Source organism: Chiloscyllium plagiosum, chromosome 23 (genome assembly GCF_004010195.1).
Source record: "Chiloscyllium plagiosum isolate BGI_BamShark_2017 chromosome 23, ASM401019v2, whole genome shotgun sequence".
NCBI lineage: Eukaryota > Metazoa > Chordata > Chondrichthyes > Orectolobiformes > Hemiscylliidae > Chiloscyllium > Chiloscyllium plagiosum.
The window spans coordinates 57,400,673-57,418,377 of record NC_057732.1 but is presented as its reverse complement, the minus strand read 5'-3'; the positions used below and the strand labels follow the sequence as shown (position 1 = coordinate 57,418,377).

General features: G+C 40.5%; 1 protein-coding gene across 3 annotated transcripts in view; it reads left to right on the top strand.

Annotated features, from left to right (window-relative positions):
• Positions 1-17,705, top strand: part of LOC122561888 (integrin alpha-E-like) — a 354,449-nt gene that overhangs the window by 99,549 nt on the left and 237,195 nt on the right. For all 3 annotated transcript variants that reach the window (XR_006315137.1, XM_043714220.1, XM_043714221.1), the window contains 2 exons: positions 8,284-8,361; positions 14,807-14,878. Coding sequence is in view for 2 of the 3 variants with exons in the window: in XM_043714220.1 (XP_043570155.1) it covers positions 8,284-8,361; positions 14,807-14,878 (150 nt within the window). In the remaining variant the exon portion in view is untranslated. The remainder of the gene's footprint in view (positions 1-8,283; positions 8,362-14,806; positions 14,879-17,705) is intronic.

Sequence of the window (17,705 nt, the reverse complement as noted above, 5' to 3'; positions counted from 1 at the left end):
CAAATTTATAACGGAAGACTTCTCCAAACTGGTGGCTCTCGGTGCTCGTCTACAATTATAGGGGGAGACTTTAATTGCATTATAGACCTGGAAATAGACAGGATACCCAAGAGTACTGCGGGTGTATCCCCCAGATCCAGACAATTGGCGGATTTGAATAAAGAATTAGGATTAGTAGATGTGTGGAGGTGCCTCCACCCGCAAGGCAGAGATTTTTCTTTTTACTCTAATCCACATAAATGTCACACTAGAATTGACATGTTTTTTGCCCCCTCGACTTTTTAAAATTCCATATCATCCTGCAAAATAGGTAATATAATAATTTCAGATCACGCTGCTGTATATATGGAAATCAATGAGGAGAAAGTGAGGTCTGCAGATGCTGGAGATCAGAGCTGAAAATGTGTTGCTGGAACAGCGCAGCAGGTCAGGCAGCATCCAGGGATCAGGAGAATCGACGTTCCGGGCATAAGCCCTTCTTCAGGAAATCAAGGCTAGGAACAATTGAGGCATCCCCGACATTGGAGTATGGATTCCTTCTTAATGAAGGATAGTAAATTTGTAAAATATTTTTCTCAAGAATTTAAAACTTTCTTGGAAATTAATTCAGGTACGGCTAGTAATCCGTCAATGATGTGGGAGACTATTAAAGCTTATGTGTGAGTTCTGATCATTTCATACTCGGTGACCCAGAAAAAATTAAAGGGAGAACAACAGCATCTACTTGAGGCTCGCTTAAAAGCAGCTGAAACAGCTTACATTGACAGACCTTCTATTGCCAAATTACAAAAGATTATGGCCCTTAGGACAGCTCTGAATACCGCGCTCACCCAAACAGCAAAGAGGGAAATATTATTTACAAAACAAAGATTATATGAATTTGGCGATAAACCTGGTAGATTCTTAACATTTCTCGCAAGGGAAAAAAAAAGGCCCCTCAAGCTATCACGGCTATCAAGGAAAGTGCTGGTACTCTGACTCATGATCACAAAAGTATCAACACAATCTTCAGAAAGTTTTATTCTGAGTTATATAAATCACAGGATTGTGAAGATAGAGCCAGGAGGATGCAGTCCTTTTTTAAAAGCCTGGCCTTTCCGGACTTAACCCCGGAATAGTTGTCGGTCCTGAATGCTCCCCTAACAACCCAGGAAATATCTGACGCAATCAGGCAGCTTCAGAGTGGTAAGGCACCTGGCCCAGATGGCTTTCAGGTTGAATTTTACAAAGAGTTTAGAGGAGTATTAGCTGGCCCACTTATGGACATGTATAACTACTCATATAGTCAGGGCTGCCTCCCGCTTTTGCTGAAAGTGGCGAATATCTCCCTTATTCTCAAAAAGGAAAGGACCCAGAAGATTATGCATCATACAGACTAATATCCTTGCTAAATGTAGATTTTAAACTTCTTTCTAAAACATTAGCATTGAGGCTAGAGAGGGTACTGCCATATATCATAAAAGAGGACCAGACAGGGTTTATCAAGGGCCGTAGATCATCTAATAATATTAGAAGGGTCTTGTCAAGAATTTAAAACTTTCTTGGAAATTAATTCAGGTACGGCTAGTAATCCGTCAATGATGTGGGAGACTATTAAAGCTTATGTGTGAGTTCTGATCATTTCATACTCGGTGACCCAGAAGATTATGCATCATACAGACTAATATCCTTGCTAAATGTAGATTTTAAACTTCTTTCTAAATCATTAGCATTGAGGCTAGAGAGGGTACTGCCATATATCATAAAAGAGGACCAGACAGGGTTTATCAAGGGCCGTAGATCATCTAATAATATTAGAAGGGTCTTGAATGTGATTCAAGTCTGTCATCAGAAAAAATACCGGGAATAGTAGTCTCATTGGACGTGGAGAAGGCATTTGGCAGGGTTGAATGGTCATACCTGTTCTATACATTGGAAAGGTTTGGTGTTGGAAAGGTATTTGCCAAATGGGTCTCAACACTGTATAATGATCCCAAAACAGTTGTGATCACCAACGGATTAGGCTCGGATAGCTTCAGTGTGGGTAGGAGCTGCCGTTAGGGATGTCCCCTCTCACCGTTGCTATTCACGCTAATAATTGAGCCACTAGCGGAAGCTATACGGGCTGACTCTAGTATAATGGGTTGGTACAGGTAAACATAAAATTACCCTTTATGCAGATGATGTTCTCCTTTTTCTTAGTAATCCTCTGATGTCAGTGCCTCGCTTAATCCAAGTTAATAATACATTTAGTGCATTTTCAGGCTACAAAATTCATTTTTCAAAATCAGAGGCCATGCCGATGGGTGGCCTCGCTAGTATATTCTATTTATTGGATGGATCCCACTTCCCCTTTTGGTGGTCTCTGGAGGGTTTCTTATACTTAGGCATTTTTATCACCCCAGTATTTGGCCAGCTATACAAGGCCATGTATTGGAAAGGATAAGGCAGGACCTTCAACGTTGGGTAGACCTTCCAATTTCCTGGCTAGGTAAAATAGCCCTAATTAAAATGAATGTCTTGCCCTGTTTCTTATACCCTATGAGAATGCTCCCGGTGATGCTGCCGAATCCGGTACTGCGCAAATTGTATGGTTGGCTGGGTTCTCATTAAGTTAAGGGAGCTACAGCTTCCACAGGCAAAGGGAGGGCTGGATTTTCCAGACTTTAGGAAGTATCAGTTAAGTTCCTTGTTAAGCTACATAGCTGATTGGTCTCATCTGACCCACAATCAATCTGGCTGGACATTAAGGCTTCTCAAGTTAAGTGCCCTCTTATTAACCTCCTATTTTGAAATAAGATGAAAATCATTATGGACCACTGTTAAAAATCCTATAGTACTAAACACAATTAAAGCTTGGAATATAATTCGGCAAAACAAGGGTAATTCACATAAAACATCCCCCTATACTCCTATAGTGGGGGCATGGGGTTTTCAACCGGGGCTCACAGATGCCACTTTCAAATCCTGGAGATCCAGGGGTATCTCCTGTTTTGGGGATCTATTTGAGGATGGGGTCCTGATGTCTTTTTGAACAGCTGCATCAGAAATTTGGATTACCCAATGGAGACCTCTTTCGATACTTCCATTTTCGAGATTACATACAGAAGAAGACTACGCTATTAGATAGTCTCTATAAATCAGATAGAGAATGTAGAGTGTTGTGGCCAATGGGTGTACCCTCGATCAGCACTCGTTGTCATTTATTACATGAAGAAGTGTTGGAAGATATGGACCGTCTGCTTAGAACATGGGATCAGAATTTGGGGCTGGAAATTTCTACAGAAATGTGGAATGACATCTGGGAAAATGCCAGAAAAATCTCCATTTGTTACAGAACCCAGGCCATTCAGTTAAAGGTACTTCATAGGGCCCATCTGGCACCGGAATGATTTGCAAAATTTAGGGCAGAAGCATCTCCAATGTGTTCCAAATGTAAAATAGAGGTGAGCACTCTTACACACTGCTTATGGACATGCCATAAGATTCGCAAATACTGGACCAAAGTAGTAAATGCCCTGGCAGAAATCCTGGGAACAGAAATTACAGTAGATCCAGTATCTTTTCTTCTGGGCTTCTTGAGCTTACCTTCTCTAGATGTGCACAGGAGGAAATTATTTTCCATTCTCTCCTTCTGTGCAAGGAAAAATATCTTAGTAAACTGGGTGGCTGAGGGCCCTCCAGGACTTCCGAATTGGCACAGATTAATCAAGGAATGTATTCCCCTTGACTTCCTTACAAATATGGTGCACCAAAAAACTGAATTATTCTATAAAATATTGCAGCCCTTCTTGAATTACATAGTTGCAGATATTTTGGCCATTCTATCAAGGGCTTTCATCTAGTTGAGGTAATGGTTCTGGCTGGTCCGGGGCTCCTTGGGAGAGGATTTCCGCATGAATACAGGTTTTGTTACAACTTGATGTTAACTCATTCAGAGCATGTACTTCACTAGTTAATTACTATGTTATCCTTCTTTTTTCTCTTGAGTAATGTAAGATATTTGATCATGCATGCTGGTTAGTTATAAGTTAGATTAGTAGTTAGTTGAGTTTTGTCTTTTTCGTTTTCTTCTCTGTATCTCTTCTTTTTGTTTGACAGGTTTTGGCTATTATTTATTTAAGATTTAATTGTATATTAGTGTTTGTACTTGTATTTTTTTATTTGTAAACTTGTAAAAACATGTTAAGTTTTCAATAAAAATATCGATAAAAAAACTTCATAGGGGCTGGTATCCCCGTCACCAAGTCATCCTTTATTTACAATGGAGAGACCTTGACACTAATCCAGCTGTCGCAGAGCCAAGTCTCAGAGTGAACAGGAAGTCCGACAGTCCTGTTTATATCTGTCAGCCAGGGCTCCTGATTCTTTCAGACTAAAAGCCACAATCAGGGAACTCATATTCTATTAGGTACACCTGACTGACCCGGTATAATCACTGCACCCATCTGGCTAGCATGAGGGGACATAGCTTTAAATTGAGGGGTGTTAGATTTAGGACAGATGTCGGAGGTAGTTTCTTTACTCAGAGAGTAGCAGGGCAGTGGGAGGCACTGCCTGCAACAGTAGTAGACATGCCAACTTTAAGGACATTTAAATGGTCATTGGATAGGCATATGGACGAGAATGGAATAGACTGGTTTCACAGGTCGATGCAACATCAAGAGTCAAAAGGCCTGTACTACACTGTAATGTTCTATGTTGTCAGACCTGCTGAGTTTCTCCAGCAATTTCTATTAAAGGCATACCATGTTCAATTTGTTTGAGTTTTTTGCCAAAACAATTCTGCCAAAATGAATCACTTCACATAAGACCATAAGATATAGGACTATGTACTACTGTATATACCTCAGTAATAGTCAATTATTTTTTACTACTTTTTAAGGTTAAATTCATGGGGTCGACTGTTACATGGATGCTACTTTTGAGGGGCTGAAATTCAAGCCCGTCAAAATTTATATAATTGCATTAGCAGATGTCCAATTGATTTCTAAATGAAAATAAAATGAATTACAGTAGTTCTGAAAACGCGGAGTGGAACACAACAGCCAGCAGACTGGAAGACCGGGAACAGAGCGGAACAACTGGCATACTGGAAAGCTGGACTGGGACGTGATGGCTGGCACACTGACTCATAAATGTTTAACTGTTATCTGTGAAGAACTAGCGTTCACTTTTACATGAGATATATGGAAAATTCCAGGTTATTTTACCAAAAATAGGGGCTGGACTTTACATGAGATCGGCTATTACTTGAGTTCATATGGTATTTAATCTGATATGTTTGCATATGCAACCAGCTTGTCTATGCTGTCTTAAAATCTATCACTATTTTTGAAATAACCCCAATATCCTATCCCCAGGTCATTATTTGTTTACACATGAAAAGTCCTTGAGTATAGTACTTCTTCATACCGAGTGAGGCATTATAGAGCCAGTATCTCTAATATTTGTTGTGGTTCTGTTCGCCGAGCTGGGAATTTGTGTTGCAGACGTTTCGTCCCCTGTCTAGGTGACATCCTCAGTGCTTGGGAGCCTCCTGTGAAGCACTTCTGTGATCTTTCCTCCGGCATTTGTAATGGTTTGAATCTGTCGCTTCCAGTTGTCAGTTCCAGCTGTACGCTGCAGTGGCCGGTATAATGGGTCCAGATCGATGTGCTTATTGATTGGATCTGTGGATGAGTGCCATGCCTGCAGGAATTCCCTGGCTGTTCTCTGTTTGGCTTGTCCTATAATAGTAGTGTTGTCCCAGTCGAATTCATGTTGCTTGTCATCTGCATGTGTGGCTACTAAGGATAGCTGGGCGTGTCGCAGATGACAAGCAACATGAATTTGATTGGGACAACACTACTATTATAGGACAAGCCAAACAGAGAACAACCAGGGAATTCTTGCAGGCATGGCACTCATCCACAGATTCAATCAACAAGCACATTGATTTGGACCCAATATACCGGCCACTGCAGAGTACAGCTGGAACTCACAACCGGAAGCGATAGATTCAAACCACTATAAATGCCGGAGGAAAGATCACAGAAGTGCTTCACGGAGGCTCCCAAGCACTGAGGTTGTGTTCCACTCCAGGTTTTCAGAACTACCGTAATTCATTTTGTTTTCATTTAGAAATCAATTGGACATCTGCTAATGCAATTATATAAATTTTGATGGGCTTGTATTTCAGCCCCTCAAAAGTAGCATCCATGTAACAGTCGACCCCATGAATTTAACCTTAAAAAGTAGTAAAAAATAATTGACTATTACTGAGGTATATACAGTAGTACATAGTCCTATATCTTATGGTCTTATGTGAAGTGATTCATTTTGGCAGAATTGTTTTGGCAAAAAACTCAAACAAATGGTATGCCTTCAATAGAAATTGCTGGAGAAACTCAGCAGGTCTGACAACATAGAACATTACAGTGTAGTACAGGCCTTTTGACTCTTGATGTTGCACCGACCTGTGAAACCAGTCTATTCCATTCTCGTCCGTATGCCTATCCAGTGACCATTTAAATGTCCTTAAAGTTGGCATGTCTACTACTGTTGCAGGCAGTGCCTCCCACTGCCCTGCTACTCTCTGAGTAAAGAAACTACCTCCGACATCTGTCCTATATCTAACATCCCTCAATTTAAAGCTATGTCCTCTTATGCTAGCCATTGCCATCCAAGGAAAAAGGCTCTCACTGTCCACCCAATCTAACCCTCTGATTATCTTGTATGTCTCAATTAAGTCACCTCTCAACCTTCTTCTCTCCAAAGAAAACAGCCTCAGGTCCCTCAGGCTTTCCTCGCAAGACCTCCCCTCCATACCAGGCAACATCCTGGTAAATCTCATTTGAACCCTTTCCAAATCTTCCATATCCTTCCTATAATGCGGTGACCAGAACTATATGCAATACTCCAAGTGCTGCCACACCAGAGTTTTGTACAGCTGCAGCATGACCTTATGGTTTCGAAACTCAATCCCTCAACCAATAAAAGCAAACACACCGCATGCCTTCTTAACAACCCAATCAACCTGGGTGGCAACTTTCAAGGATCTATGTACCCGGACACCAAGATCCCTCTGCTCATCTGCACTACCACGAATCTTAACATTAGCCCAGTACATGCATTCCTGTTACCCCTTCCAAAGAGAATGACATCTGTGAAGAGAAAGCAGAGTTAATGTTTCATATCCAGTGACCCTTCTCCAGACCGTGTTCTCCTGCAATTTCTGTTTTTGTTTTAGAGATTCAGCATCCTCAGTTCTTCCTTTCATTTTTGGGCATGCCTTTACTATATTGATGTTAGCTTCCCTTATTTAATCTACACTTGTCCAAATAACTATTCCCATTGTATTCTGGGGTGGTATGGTGGCTCAGTGGTTAGCACTGCAGCCTTACAATGCCTGGGACCCCGCTTTGATTCCAGCCTTGAGCGATTGTCTGTGTGGAGTTTTCACATTCTCCCTGTGTCAGCGGGGCTTTCCTCCCACAGTCTAAAGCTGTGCAGGCTAGCTGGATTAGAAACTGAAAATGCAGGGTTACAGGGATAGGATAGGGGGTGAATTTGAGTGGGATTCTCTTTAGAAGGCCAGTGTGGACTCAATAGGCTGAATGGTCAGCTTCCACACAGTAGAGATTCAATACTTATTGTTTCTGACAGGAGAAAGGGAGGACTGTAGATGCTGGAGGTCAGTGTCGAAGAGTCCTGATGAAGGGCTTATGCCTGAAACATCGATTCTCCTGCTCCTCGAATGCTGCCTGACTGGCTATGCTTTTCCAGCACCACACTCTTCGACTTATTGTTTCTGACAGTTTTTCCACTGTTGAGATTAAACTGACTGGTCGGTAGTTGCTGGGTTTATCAACACTGAGACAGAAAGAAATTCACTATACAATTCTCACTGACATTGAAACAGCAGAGAGTCATTATACAGTTCCCACCAGAACTGGGACAGTGACTGAATTGCAACACTGGCCCATCCACCATTGGGCCAAGGAGAGCATCACTGTACAGTTTTTACTATTAGTATTTAGACAGAAGTCTTGTTACTTTACCTTGGTATTGAAAAAAAAGACATTGTCTTGATATTTCCAGCTGAGAAAAGTTTGAAATTTCAGTTCTGTTACTTACAGAGGAGCAAAGTGAGGGAAATTCACACTGAATCATTCCTGTACATTTCATCAGACTTTTATCCATTTTATACTTTTGCTTATTTTGTTGTCATTTCACCCTTCCATATTACGGAGTTTAAAGTTGATTACATTATTATTTTACAAGATTGACTTGACCAAAATAATATTTTTTTTAAATCTGTAGTCAGCAACAACAGTTGGAATAACAGCAACAACAACAACAACAATGGGAATAATGACAAGAACAAGGATTTAGAAAAAGGTGAGGAACTATAGCTTAAAGTTATCTGTTATTTTCTTAGCTATTCAAACTGACAATGAGGGCAAGAGTTTTCAGGAGAGCATTGATAGGTCAGCAAATTGGTAGCAGACAGCACATATAGTTAAATGCAAAATAATATGAGGTAACACATTTTTAAAAAGTAAACATTGAAGGGGCATTGATCCTGCATAATAAAATCTTTTCAGAGTTGAGGCCTGTGAAATTGAAGTCTACAAAAACACATATTTAAAGGTGTAAGTCCTGATCGAAAAGGTCATAAAATATTCTTCTTTATAATGGCATTGAATATAAATGCACAATTTGAAAAGTCATTAATTCGAGTATAGATTAGATGACATACAGTGTGGAAATAGGTCCTTCGGCCCAACAAGTCCACACCGACCCACCAAAGTGCACCCACCCAGACCCATTCCCCTACACCTAACACTACGGGCAATTTAGCATGGCCAATTCACCTAATCTGCACATTTTTGGACTGTGGGAGGAAACCGGAGCACCCGGAGGAAACCGGCGCAGACACGGGGAGGATGTGCAAACTCCACACAGTCAGTCACCTGAGGTGGGAATTGAGCCCGGGTCTCTGGCGCTGTGAGGCAGCAGTGCTAACCACTGTGCCACCCACAAGTCAAAGTTGGATTATTGTACCAAGGTGATCATAGGCGGGACTGTAGTGTTTGTAAAGTTCAAAAGAATCATTAGAGTCATAGAGTCATAAAGATGTACAGCACAGAAACAGACCCTTCAGTCCAACTCGTCCATGCTGACCAGATATCCCAACTCAATCTAGTCCCATCTGCCAGCACCTGATCCATATTCCTCCAAACCCTTCCTATTTATATACCCATCCAGATGCCTTTTAAATGTTGCAATCCTAGACATTATTGCAGCAGTCTTACGTAAAAGCAAAATGCTGGATATCATATACAAATACAGAAAATGCTGGAGAAATTCAACAGGTTTATAAGCTTTTGTGGAAAGAAAAACAGTATTAAGTTTTTGAGTCCAATATGACTTCTTCAGACTGGCAGTTCTGAAGAAAAATCATATCAGACTCAAAACGTTAATTCTGTTTCTCTCTTCACCGATACTGCCAGTCCTCCTGAGCTTCTCCAGAATTTTTTTAAAAATTTAGTTCCATTAGCCTTATTTCTGGTCAGATGATGATTTGCATTATGATGGTCAAATCTTTGTTAACCAATGCCTTGTGTAGTTCAGCAGTCCCATTCTGATTGTATGTCAGTGTCAATATTCACCACTCTGTAGCAGAGGTATAGATGCCATGAGATTGTGACACAGTGGTCAATTTGATGTTCAGAAGGTCTTTGTGTATGCAACCATCGTCCACCTGATCAACATGACCAAGCCAGTTCAAATATTAGCTTAGCAAACTGATATATGCTGGTGAAATTAGCTCATTTCAGGACCTCTGAGTTGCTCACCTTGTCCTGCCAAACAATGCAGAGAGTGCATCTGAGGCAACAAAGGTGGAAATAGATCAGCCTTTTCTATTTCTGAGTATGTATTCCAGGTATCAACATTGTAGAGGAATCCACTGAGGAAAGGTTTGGTAGATTGCAGTTTGGTGCTTTCAGTCAGGTTGCTGGTCCAGACTGTATTACACAGTTTAAACTAACAGCTGCAACTTTTGCAATTTCTGTGATGATTTCAGCATCTAGTACAAAACAATCTGCTTAACTGACACCTCATCAATCATTTTCAACATTCACTCTATTCACCAGTCAGGCACAGTAGCTGCAGTATGCGCCATCTGCAAAATGTACATAAGTAAATCACCAAGGCTCTTTCAATAGCACATTCCAAAACTGAGACCTCTACCACCTAGAAGGACGAGGGCAGCAGATGCATGGGAACACCACCACCACCCCATGCCTCCTTGACTTGGAACTTGGAAATATATTGCTATTTCTTCAATGTTATTGAGTCAATTTTTTTTTTAGATTACTTACAGTGTGGAAACAGGCCCTTCGGCTCAACAAGTCCACACCCACCCACCGAAGCATAATCAACCCAGACCCATTCCCCTACATTTACCCCTTCACCTAACACTACAGGCAATTTAGCATGGCCAATTTGCCTAACCTAACATTTTTGGATTGTGGGAGGAAACTGGAGCACCCAGAGGAAACCTACGCAGACACGGGGAGAATGTGCAAACTCCACACAGAGTGTCGCCTGAGGCGGGAACTGAACCCAGGTCTCTGGCGCTGTGAGGCAGCAGTACTAACCACTGTGCCACCGTGCCGCCCAATATCCTGGAAATATCTTTGAAATAGCACTGTGGCTGCACCTACTGCCAAAGACTTGTGTGCTTCAAGAAGGTAGCTCACCACCACCACCCTCTCAAGAGTGATTAACGAAGGGAAATGAATGCTGGCTAAGCCAGTGATGCCCAAATCCTGTGAGCAAATAATAAAGACAATGGCATGCTGGTGATTGTGAAGCCTAAGTATGTGAAAATATCAAAAAATCCAGCATCACATTATCAATGCTAATTGATGGTGGTATAGCAATATAAGAAAATAACATAAAATATAGGAGCAGGAGTAGGCCACCTGTTCCCTCGAACCTGCTCCACAAGGTCTTTTTGTGGAGTCACCTCCATTTACCTACTCACTCATCATAACTCTTAATTCCTTTACTATTCAAAAATCGATCATTGCCTTAAAAACATTCAACGAGGTAACCTCAAATGCTTCACTGGACAGGGAATTCTACAGATTCACAACTCTTTGGGCGAAGAAGTTCTTCCTCAGTGTGACATTTGTTTTAGAACCATAGAATCCCTACAGTGCAGAAAGAGGCCATTTGCCCAACGAGATTTCAATAATCCTCCAAAGAGCATCCCAAAGAGACCCAGGCCCCTACCCTATTCCCATTACCCCACATGTCCCATGGCCAATCCACCTAGCCTGCACATCTTTGGACTGTGGGAGGAAACTGGAGAACTCAGCAGAAACCCACGCTGACATGAAAAATGTGCAAACTCCACATAGAGTTGCCCAAGGCTAGAAGTGAACACTGGTCTCTGGTGCTATGAGGCAGCAGTGCTAAGTACTGAGTCACCGTGCCACCCTGGTGGGCAAGGGGCATCTTACGATGCTGACAGTTAAAATAAAATTCTCGACAATCATGATATTTAGTCCTTTAGCTGTTGTGACTGTATTAACTGTTAGTATAGCATCACCATAGCCTCTGATGATATCTTGACCCCCTTTGTCTTGGATCTTAGGTGATTAAGGCTGAACAGCTTTCCATCAATTGTGGTATTCTAGACATTCTTTGTATATGGCAGCAGCAAAGTAAAGAATATTCCAAAGTGTCAGGGCCAGAATATAGCCTTATTTGACCCCACAATGGATTTCAAAGTATAGCAATATTGCTTCATCATAGTGAAGTGATTCATGGCTTTCAACTCTTATTTAAAACTAATTAAATCAGGATCTTGATCAGCTGGGCCAATGGGTGAGGAGTGGTAGATGGAGTTTAATACAGATAAATGTGAGGTGTTGCATTTTGGTAAGACAAATCAGGGTGGGACTTACACAGTTAATGGTAGGTCTTGGGGTTCAGGTATATAGTTCTTTGAAAGTGTTGTCACAGGTAGAGAGGGTGGTGAAGAAGGTGTTTGGCATATACCTTCATTGAGCAGAGCATTGAGTATAGAAGTTTGAATGTCATGTTGCACCTGTACAAGACATTGGTGAATCCACTTTTGGAATACAGTGTACAGTTCTGGTCACCCTGCTATCAGAAGGATATTATTAAAATGGAGAGGCTGCAGATTTAAAGGGATACTTTTGGGATTGGAGTGAAAAGGAGAGGCTGGATAGGCTGGGACTTATTTCACTGGAGTGTAGGAGGTTGCGGGGTGATCTTATAGAGGTTTATAAAATCATGAGGGGCATAGATAGGGTGACTAGCAAGTGCCCTTTCCCCATGGTAGTGGAGTTCAAACTAAAGGGCATATGTTTAAGGTCTGAGGGGAAAGACAAGAGGCCTGAGGGGCAACCTTTTCACACAGAGGGTGGTGCATATGTGGAATGAATTGCAAGAGGAAGTAATAGATGCCCATACAGTTACAACATATAAAAGCTATTTGGATAGGTATGTGAATAGGAAAGAGAGGATTATGGACGGCACACAGACAAATGGGACTTGTTTAGTTTCGCAAACCTCGTCAATATGAATGTAAAGGACTAAAGAGACTGTTTCTGTGCTGAATGACTCTATGACTTGATGAGTATTTCCCTAATTGCTTCTGTCGTATAAGTTGCCCATGCCTACAGACACTTAATCTTGAGTCTATGGGATTCACCCAAACATTGGCAAGGGGAAAAATCTATCCAGGAATGAAACCTTCCTCCAAACAGCCTTCTTAATTTTGTAAGACTATGGCATGCTATAAGTGTCCCAGATATCTTAAAGGTCGAGATTTCTCGCTTCAGGAAATCCACTTAAAGAAAATAAGAAATAGGATGTAATTAAGTTGTAACAGACAGACTTAGAGAAAGTTTACTAATGTTGCAATTTTATTAATTGAAATTAACATACATGTAAACTGCTGTGCAAAAATGTGATACCAAATCTAATATAAATAACATAAAACTGTATTTTAACTATTCAAGAATATCTAAGTATATCTAAGGATAACAAAAATATCTTGGAATACCAAAAAATTGAATTTCCATCAACATTTAAGGAGTCTTTTTACCTTAAAGTCCTATGTGAGTAAAATTCCTTCTCCCAGCGAGAAAAAAATATCTTTTGAAAAGTATTATCTGATGGTTTATAATACTTCTCAAATCATCAATGAAAAGGTCATATTTTTATATTGTTCGCATTCCCCATGCTTTTCAAATGTGTTTGTTAACCCTCTGTATAGGTTCCTCCCAATCTTATGTGATGTTGTATCATTTAACATTATTCCTTAACTTCTTGTTAAAGACTTGCTGAAGTTGTTAACTTTTATCTAGTCAACTTGTGTATGACACTTTACAACTGATATATGAAGATTTACTTTATCTCTTTTCTTTTTCACTCTGGAAAGAATCCTTTGTTAAATATTTATGAGTAAAAGGATTCTTCATTTTTCTACATTTTACTTCAACAACATATGTCTGTGTTTGTTTTGATGAGTGTGGTCTGATCCTGGAGTCTAGTGGTATTCATACACCCATTGAGCAGGCAGCATGCTGACTGTGCTCAACCAGCTACTTGTAAGCCTCAGAAAAGTATATCTGCCATTAGAGGTGATTTATTAAATAATCCAGACTGTGCTAAGAATTACACTGGAAACAATTTAAGATCATCAATCAGACATGCAGTGTAATGCCTTCGCATAGGCTAGTAACTATATGTACATATAAATACATAGGACCCTGATTAATGTAGACAAAAAGAATTTGTGCACACATTGCACCTTTCTCATAAAAAGAGACATCCAATTTCTGCTGCATTCCCATGGCAACAAATTGAAAAGTTAGAGTTAGGCTGTCTGGGTCATTAAATATATTCAGGGCAGAGCTAGATTTTTAATCAATTAGGGAAACAAGGATTATTGGGAAAAGGCAGGAAAATGCAGTTAAGGATGATCAAATCAGCCATGATTATTGAGTGGTGGAACAGACTTGATAAGCTGAATGACCTCCTTCTGCTCAATTGTTTTATGGTTTTATCTGCTTAGTCTGAGAATTCAGTTAACTGTTCTTGCTGTACTCCATCTCCACACCAATGATGGCTCAACCAATATCAGTATCCCCTTCTCAGGCAGTTTAAATATATGTAGCTTTTCTCGAGTGTGTATTTTGTGCCCTAGTCTAATGAATGCAAGACAAAAGGCTTCAACTTCCCAATTTCTTTTCAGCAGCATTCAAGTTGTTGTTGCAGTTATGTTTTCCTGCTGTGCCACCAAAGGAATGAACTAGGGGAAAATAAAGTTTCATAAATTGAAATACTTGTAAAAACTGATGTTGTCTAAAGTATCTTAAGGGGTGATGGTAATGGATAAAGTTCACATAAACAATAATTCTTTAATATAGGAAGTAATAGAGTGAAGTGTCGAGGAGTGTGAGGGTTGAGGGCTTATGCTCGAAACGTCAACTCTCCTGCTCCTTGAATGCTGCCTAACCTGCTGTGCTTTTCCAGCACCACACTCTTCGACTCTGATCTCCAGCATCTGCAGTCCTCACTTTCTCCTAGTAATACAGTGAAGGACTTGTTTGCCGAAGGATTCTCGTACTGACTATAATACATAGAACAGTACAGGCCCTTTGGCCCACAATGTTGTGCAGAACATTTATCTTAATCTAAGAACAACCTAACCTAACCTACAATTTACTGCTGTCCATGCGCTTGTCCAGCAATTGCTGAAGTGCCTCTAATTATATGGTTGTTATAATTTCAGAAAAAGTTAAGCAAAGCAATGAGAACAGCAATAACAACAAAGACAAGAAAGAGAACGATGATGAATTTCCAGGTAACAGCTGAATGATTATCTAACAGTATGCAAGAGCTCCTAGTATGTTTTAAGGCCAGTTGCTGTTTGTATTTCCAGTAAAAACCATAAGCTAAAGCAAGTGCTTAACTGTAACGGGACTAAAGCCACTTAAACTTTGGTAATAGCTTTATTTCTATATTATTTATTGTAGATAGTTACAGAAGCAGTTAAAAAACTAATTATTGCAAGAGATTCATTACAGAAAGGTGTAAATGTCATAGGGATGTTATAATGGGAGACTCATAGATAGACTGGGATAGTGGTAGCATAAGGGGCAATGAAGGGCAGGGAGTCCTAGGTTTTGTTCAGGAGAATTTTCCACGATATTATATATCCAATCCAACAAACATTACTCTGCCTGGATGTTTGGAATGAAGTAGGAAAAGGAGATCAAATGACAGGGTGAATTATTTTGTATTTAAGATGACGGTGGAAAATTACATTGGTCAGATAAGAGTGTGAAAAATCAACTGTTGGAGAGTGGATTCAATGGAGTAAGAGCAGAGTTGGGCTTAATAGATTGGAATCAAAGGTTATTGGGAATAACATTAGTTGAATAATGGGCTAAGATCAAAGACGAGATCATAGGGTGGTAGTAGATGGTAATATTCAGCCTGGAGCTTGGTGACCACTGGTGTTCTGTAGGGGTCTGTTCTGGGACCTCTGCTCTCTGTGATTTTTATAAATGACTTGAATGAGGAAATGAAAGGATGAGTTGGTAAGTTTGTCAATGATATGAAGGTTGGTGGAATGGTGGATAGTGTGGAGGGCTGTTGTAGATTACAACGGGACATTGACAGGATGCAGAACTGGGCTGATAAGTGGCAGATGGTGTTCAACCTGGAAAAGTGTGAAGTGACTCACTTTGGAAGATCGAATTTGAATGCAGAATATAGGGTTAAAGGCAGGATTCTTGGCGGTGTGGAGGAACAGAGGGATCTTCGGGTTGTAACAAGTATCATGGAGTAAATATAATCAAGAGCCAAAATGAAAAAGAAAGTCAGAAGGAAAGTGAAAAGGCACATATGAGAAACAAAAAGGTATTATGAGAAAAGACAGTCCCAGGAACTTTGATAAGCATATTAACAGTAAAGGAGTGGTAAAAGAGGAATAGGGCTGATGAGGGACCAAAAAATGCATTTACATATAGAAGCAAGAAGCATGGCTGAGGCATTAAATGAATATGTTGCCTCCTTCACTTCTGGAGTGGAATTATATTGGACTCAAATGTTAACACTGTTTCTGTCTTCATAGATGCTGCTAGATTTGCTGAGTTCATCGAACAATTTCTGTTCATAATTCAGATCTTTAGAATCCATAATACTTTGCTTTTATTTGTTGAGGATTGTTATTGTGGTGTACTTACCAAAAGGCACATGATAAAGTGTCACACTAAACTTGTGAGGAAAATTATATCTCATGGAATAAAAGGTTACAGCAACAATTTTGTCACAACATTGAGGGATGGGGAACAGAGTAATGGTTAATAGCTATTTTTCAGGCTGTAAGAAGGATTTTGGTGGAGTTACCCAGGGGTTGATATTGGGCGCCTTGCTTTTCCTGATATATATGGATGATTTAGATCTTGGTGTGCAAGTTAAGTTTCAGAATTGTGGATGACAAAATACTTGCAAAACAGTAAAAACAGAACACAGGACTGTCAAACAGTGGAAGCAGCATGCAGCAAGCAGTCAATGGTTCAGATTAAAGTTTTGCATTCCGTGACATCCAGCCAAGACTGATGGTGTGCAACTAAGCGATTAACTGGAGCAGAGGGCTTTGCAGATACTCCATCCTCAATAATGGGAAAGCCCAGGACATGCCAAGCATATTATCATTAGGTCAGGAGCAGGAGACTATTCTGCCCCTTGGGCCTTTTCCAGCATTTAATAGTGTCTTGGCTGATTTGATTTTGACTTCACATCCATATCCTCATCTATCCCATCAACCCTTCACTTAACAAAAATTTACCTACCTCTGCTTTAAAAAATGTTCAAGAATTCTGATCCCATCACCTTCTCAGGAAAGGAGTTCCAAAGACTCTAAATCCTCTGAGAGAAAATACTTTGCCTAATTTATGTTTTAAAGAGGTGATCCTTATTTTCAAAAAAATGACTGTTAGTCCAGATTCTGCCAAAAGTGGAAATATCCCTTCCACATCCCCCCCAAGTTATTATATGTTTCAATCAATTTACCTCTCACTTGTCTAAACTCCAGCAGATACAAGCTTTGCCTGTCCAACCTTTCCTTGTAAGGCAACGCACCCAAGATCTGGTAATGGGCCAATACAGACATGATGGGCTGAATGGCCTCCATCTGTACTGTGTAATTCTATAATTCTGTGATTCTAAGTCTTCTCTGAACTGCTTCCAGTTCATTTACATCCATCTTTAACTATGTGGACTAATACCGTACACTGGGAATTTGTGTTGCAGACGTTTCGTCTCCTGTCTAGGTGACATCCTCAGTGCTTGGGAGCCTCCTGTGAAGCGCTTCTGTGATGTTTCCTCCGGCATGAATAGTGGTTTGTCTCTGCCACTTCCGGTTGTCAGTTCCAGCTGTCCGTGGCAGTGGTCAGTATATTGGGTCCAGGTCAATGTGCTTATTGATTGAATCTGTGGATGAGTGCCATGCCTCTAGGAATTCCCTGGCTGTTCTCTGTTTGGCTTGTCCTATAATAGTAGTGTTTTCCCAGTCGAACTCATGTTGCTTGTCATCTGCGTGTGTGGCTACTAAGGATAGCTGGTCGTTTCGTTTCGTGGCTAGTTGGTGTTCATGGATACGGATCATTAGCTGTCTTCCTGTT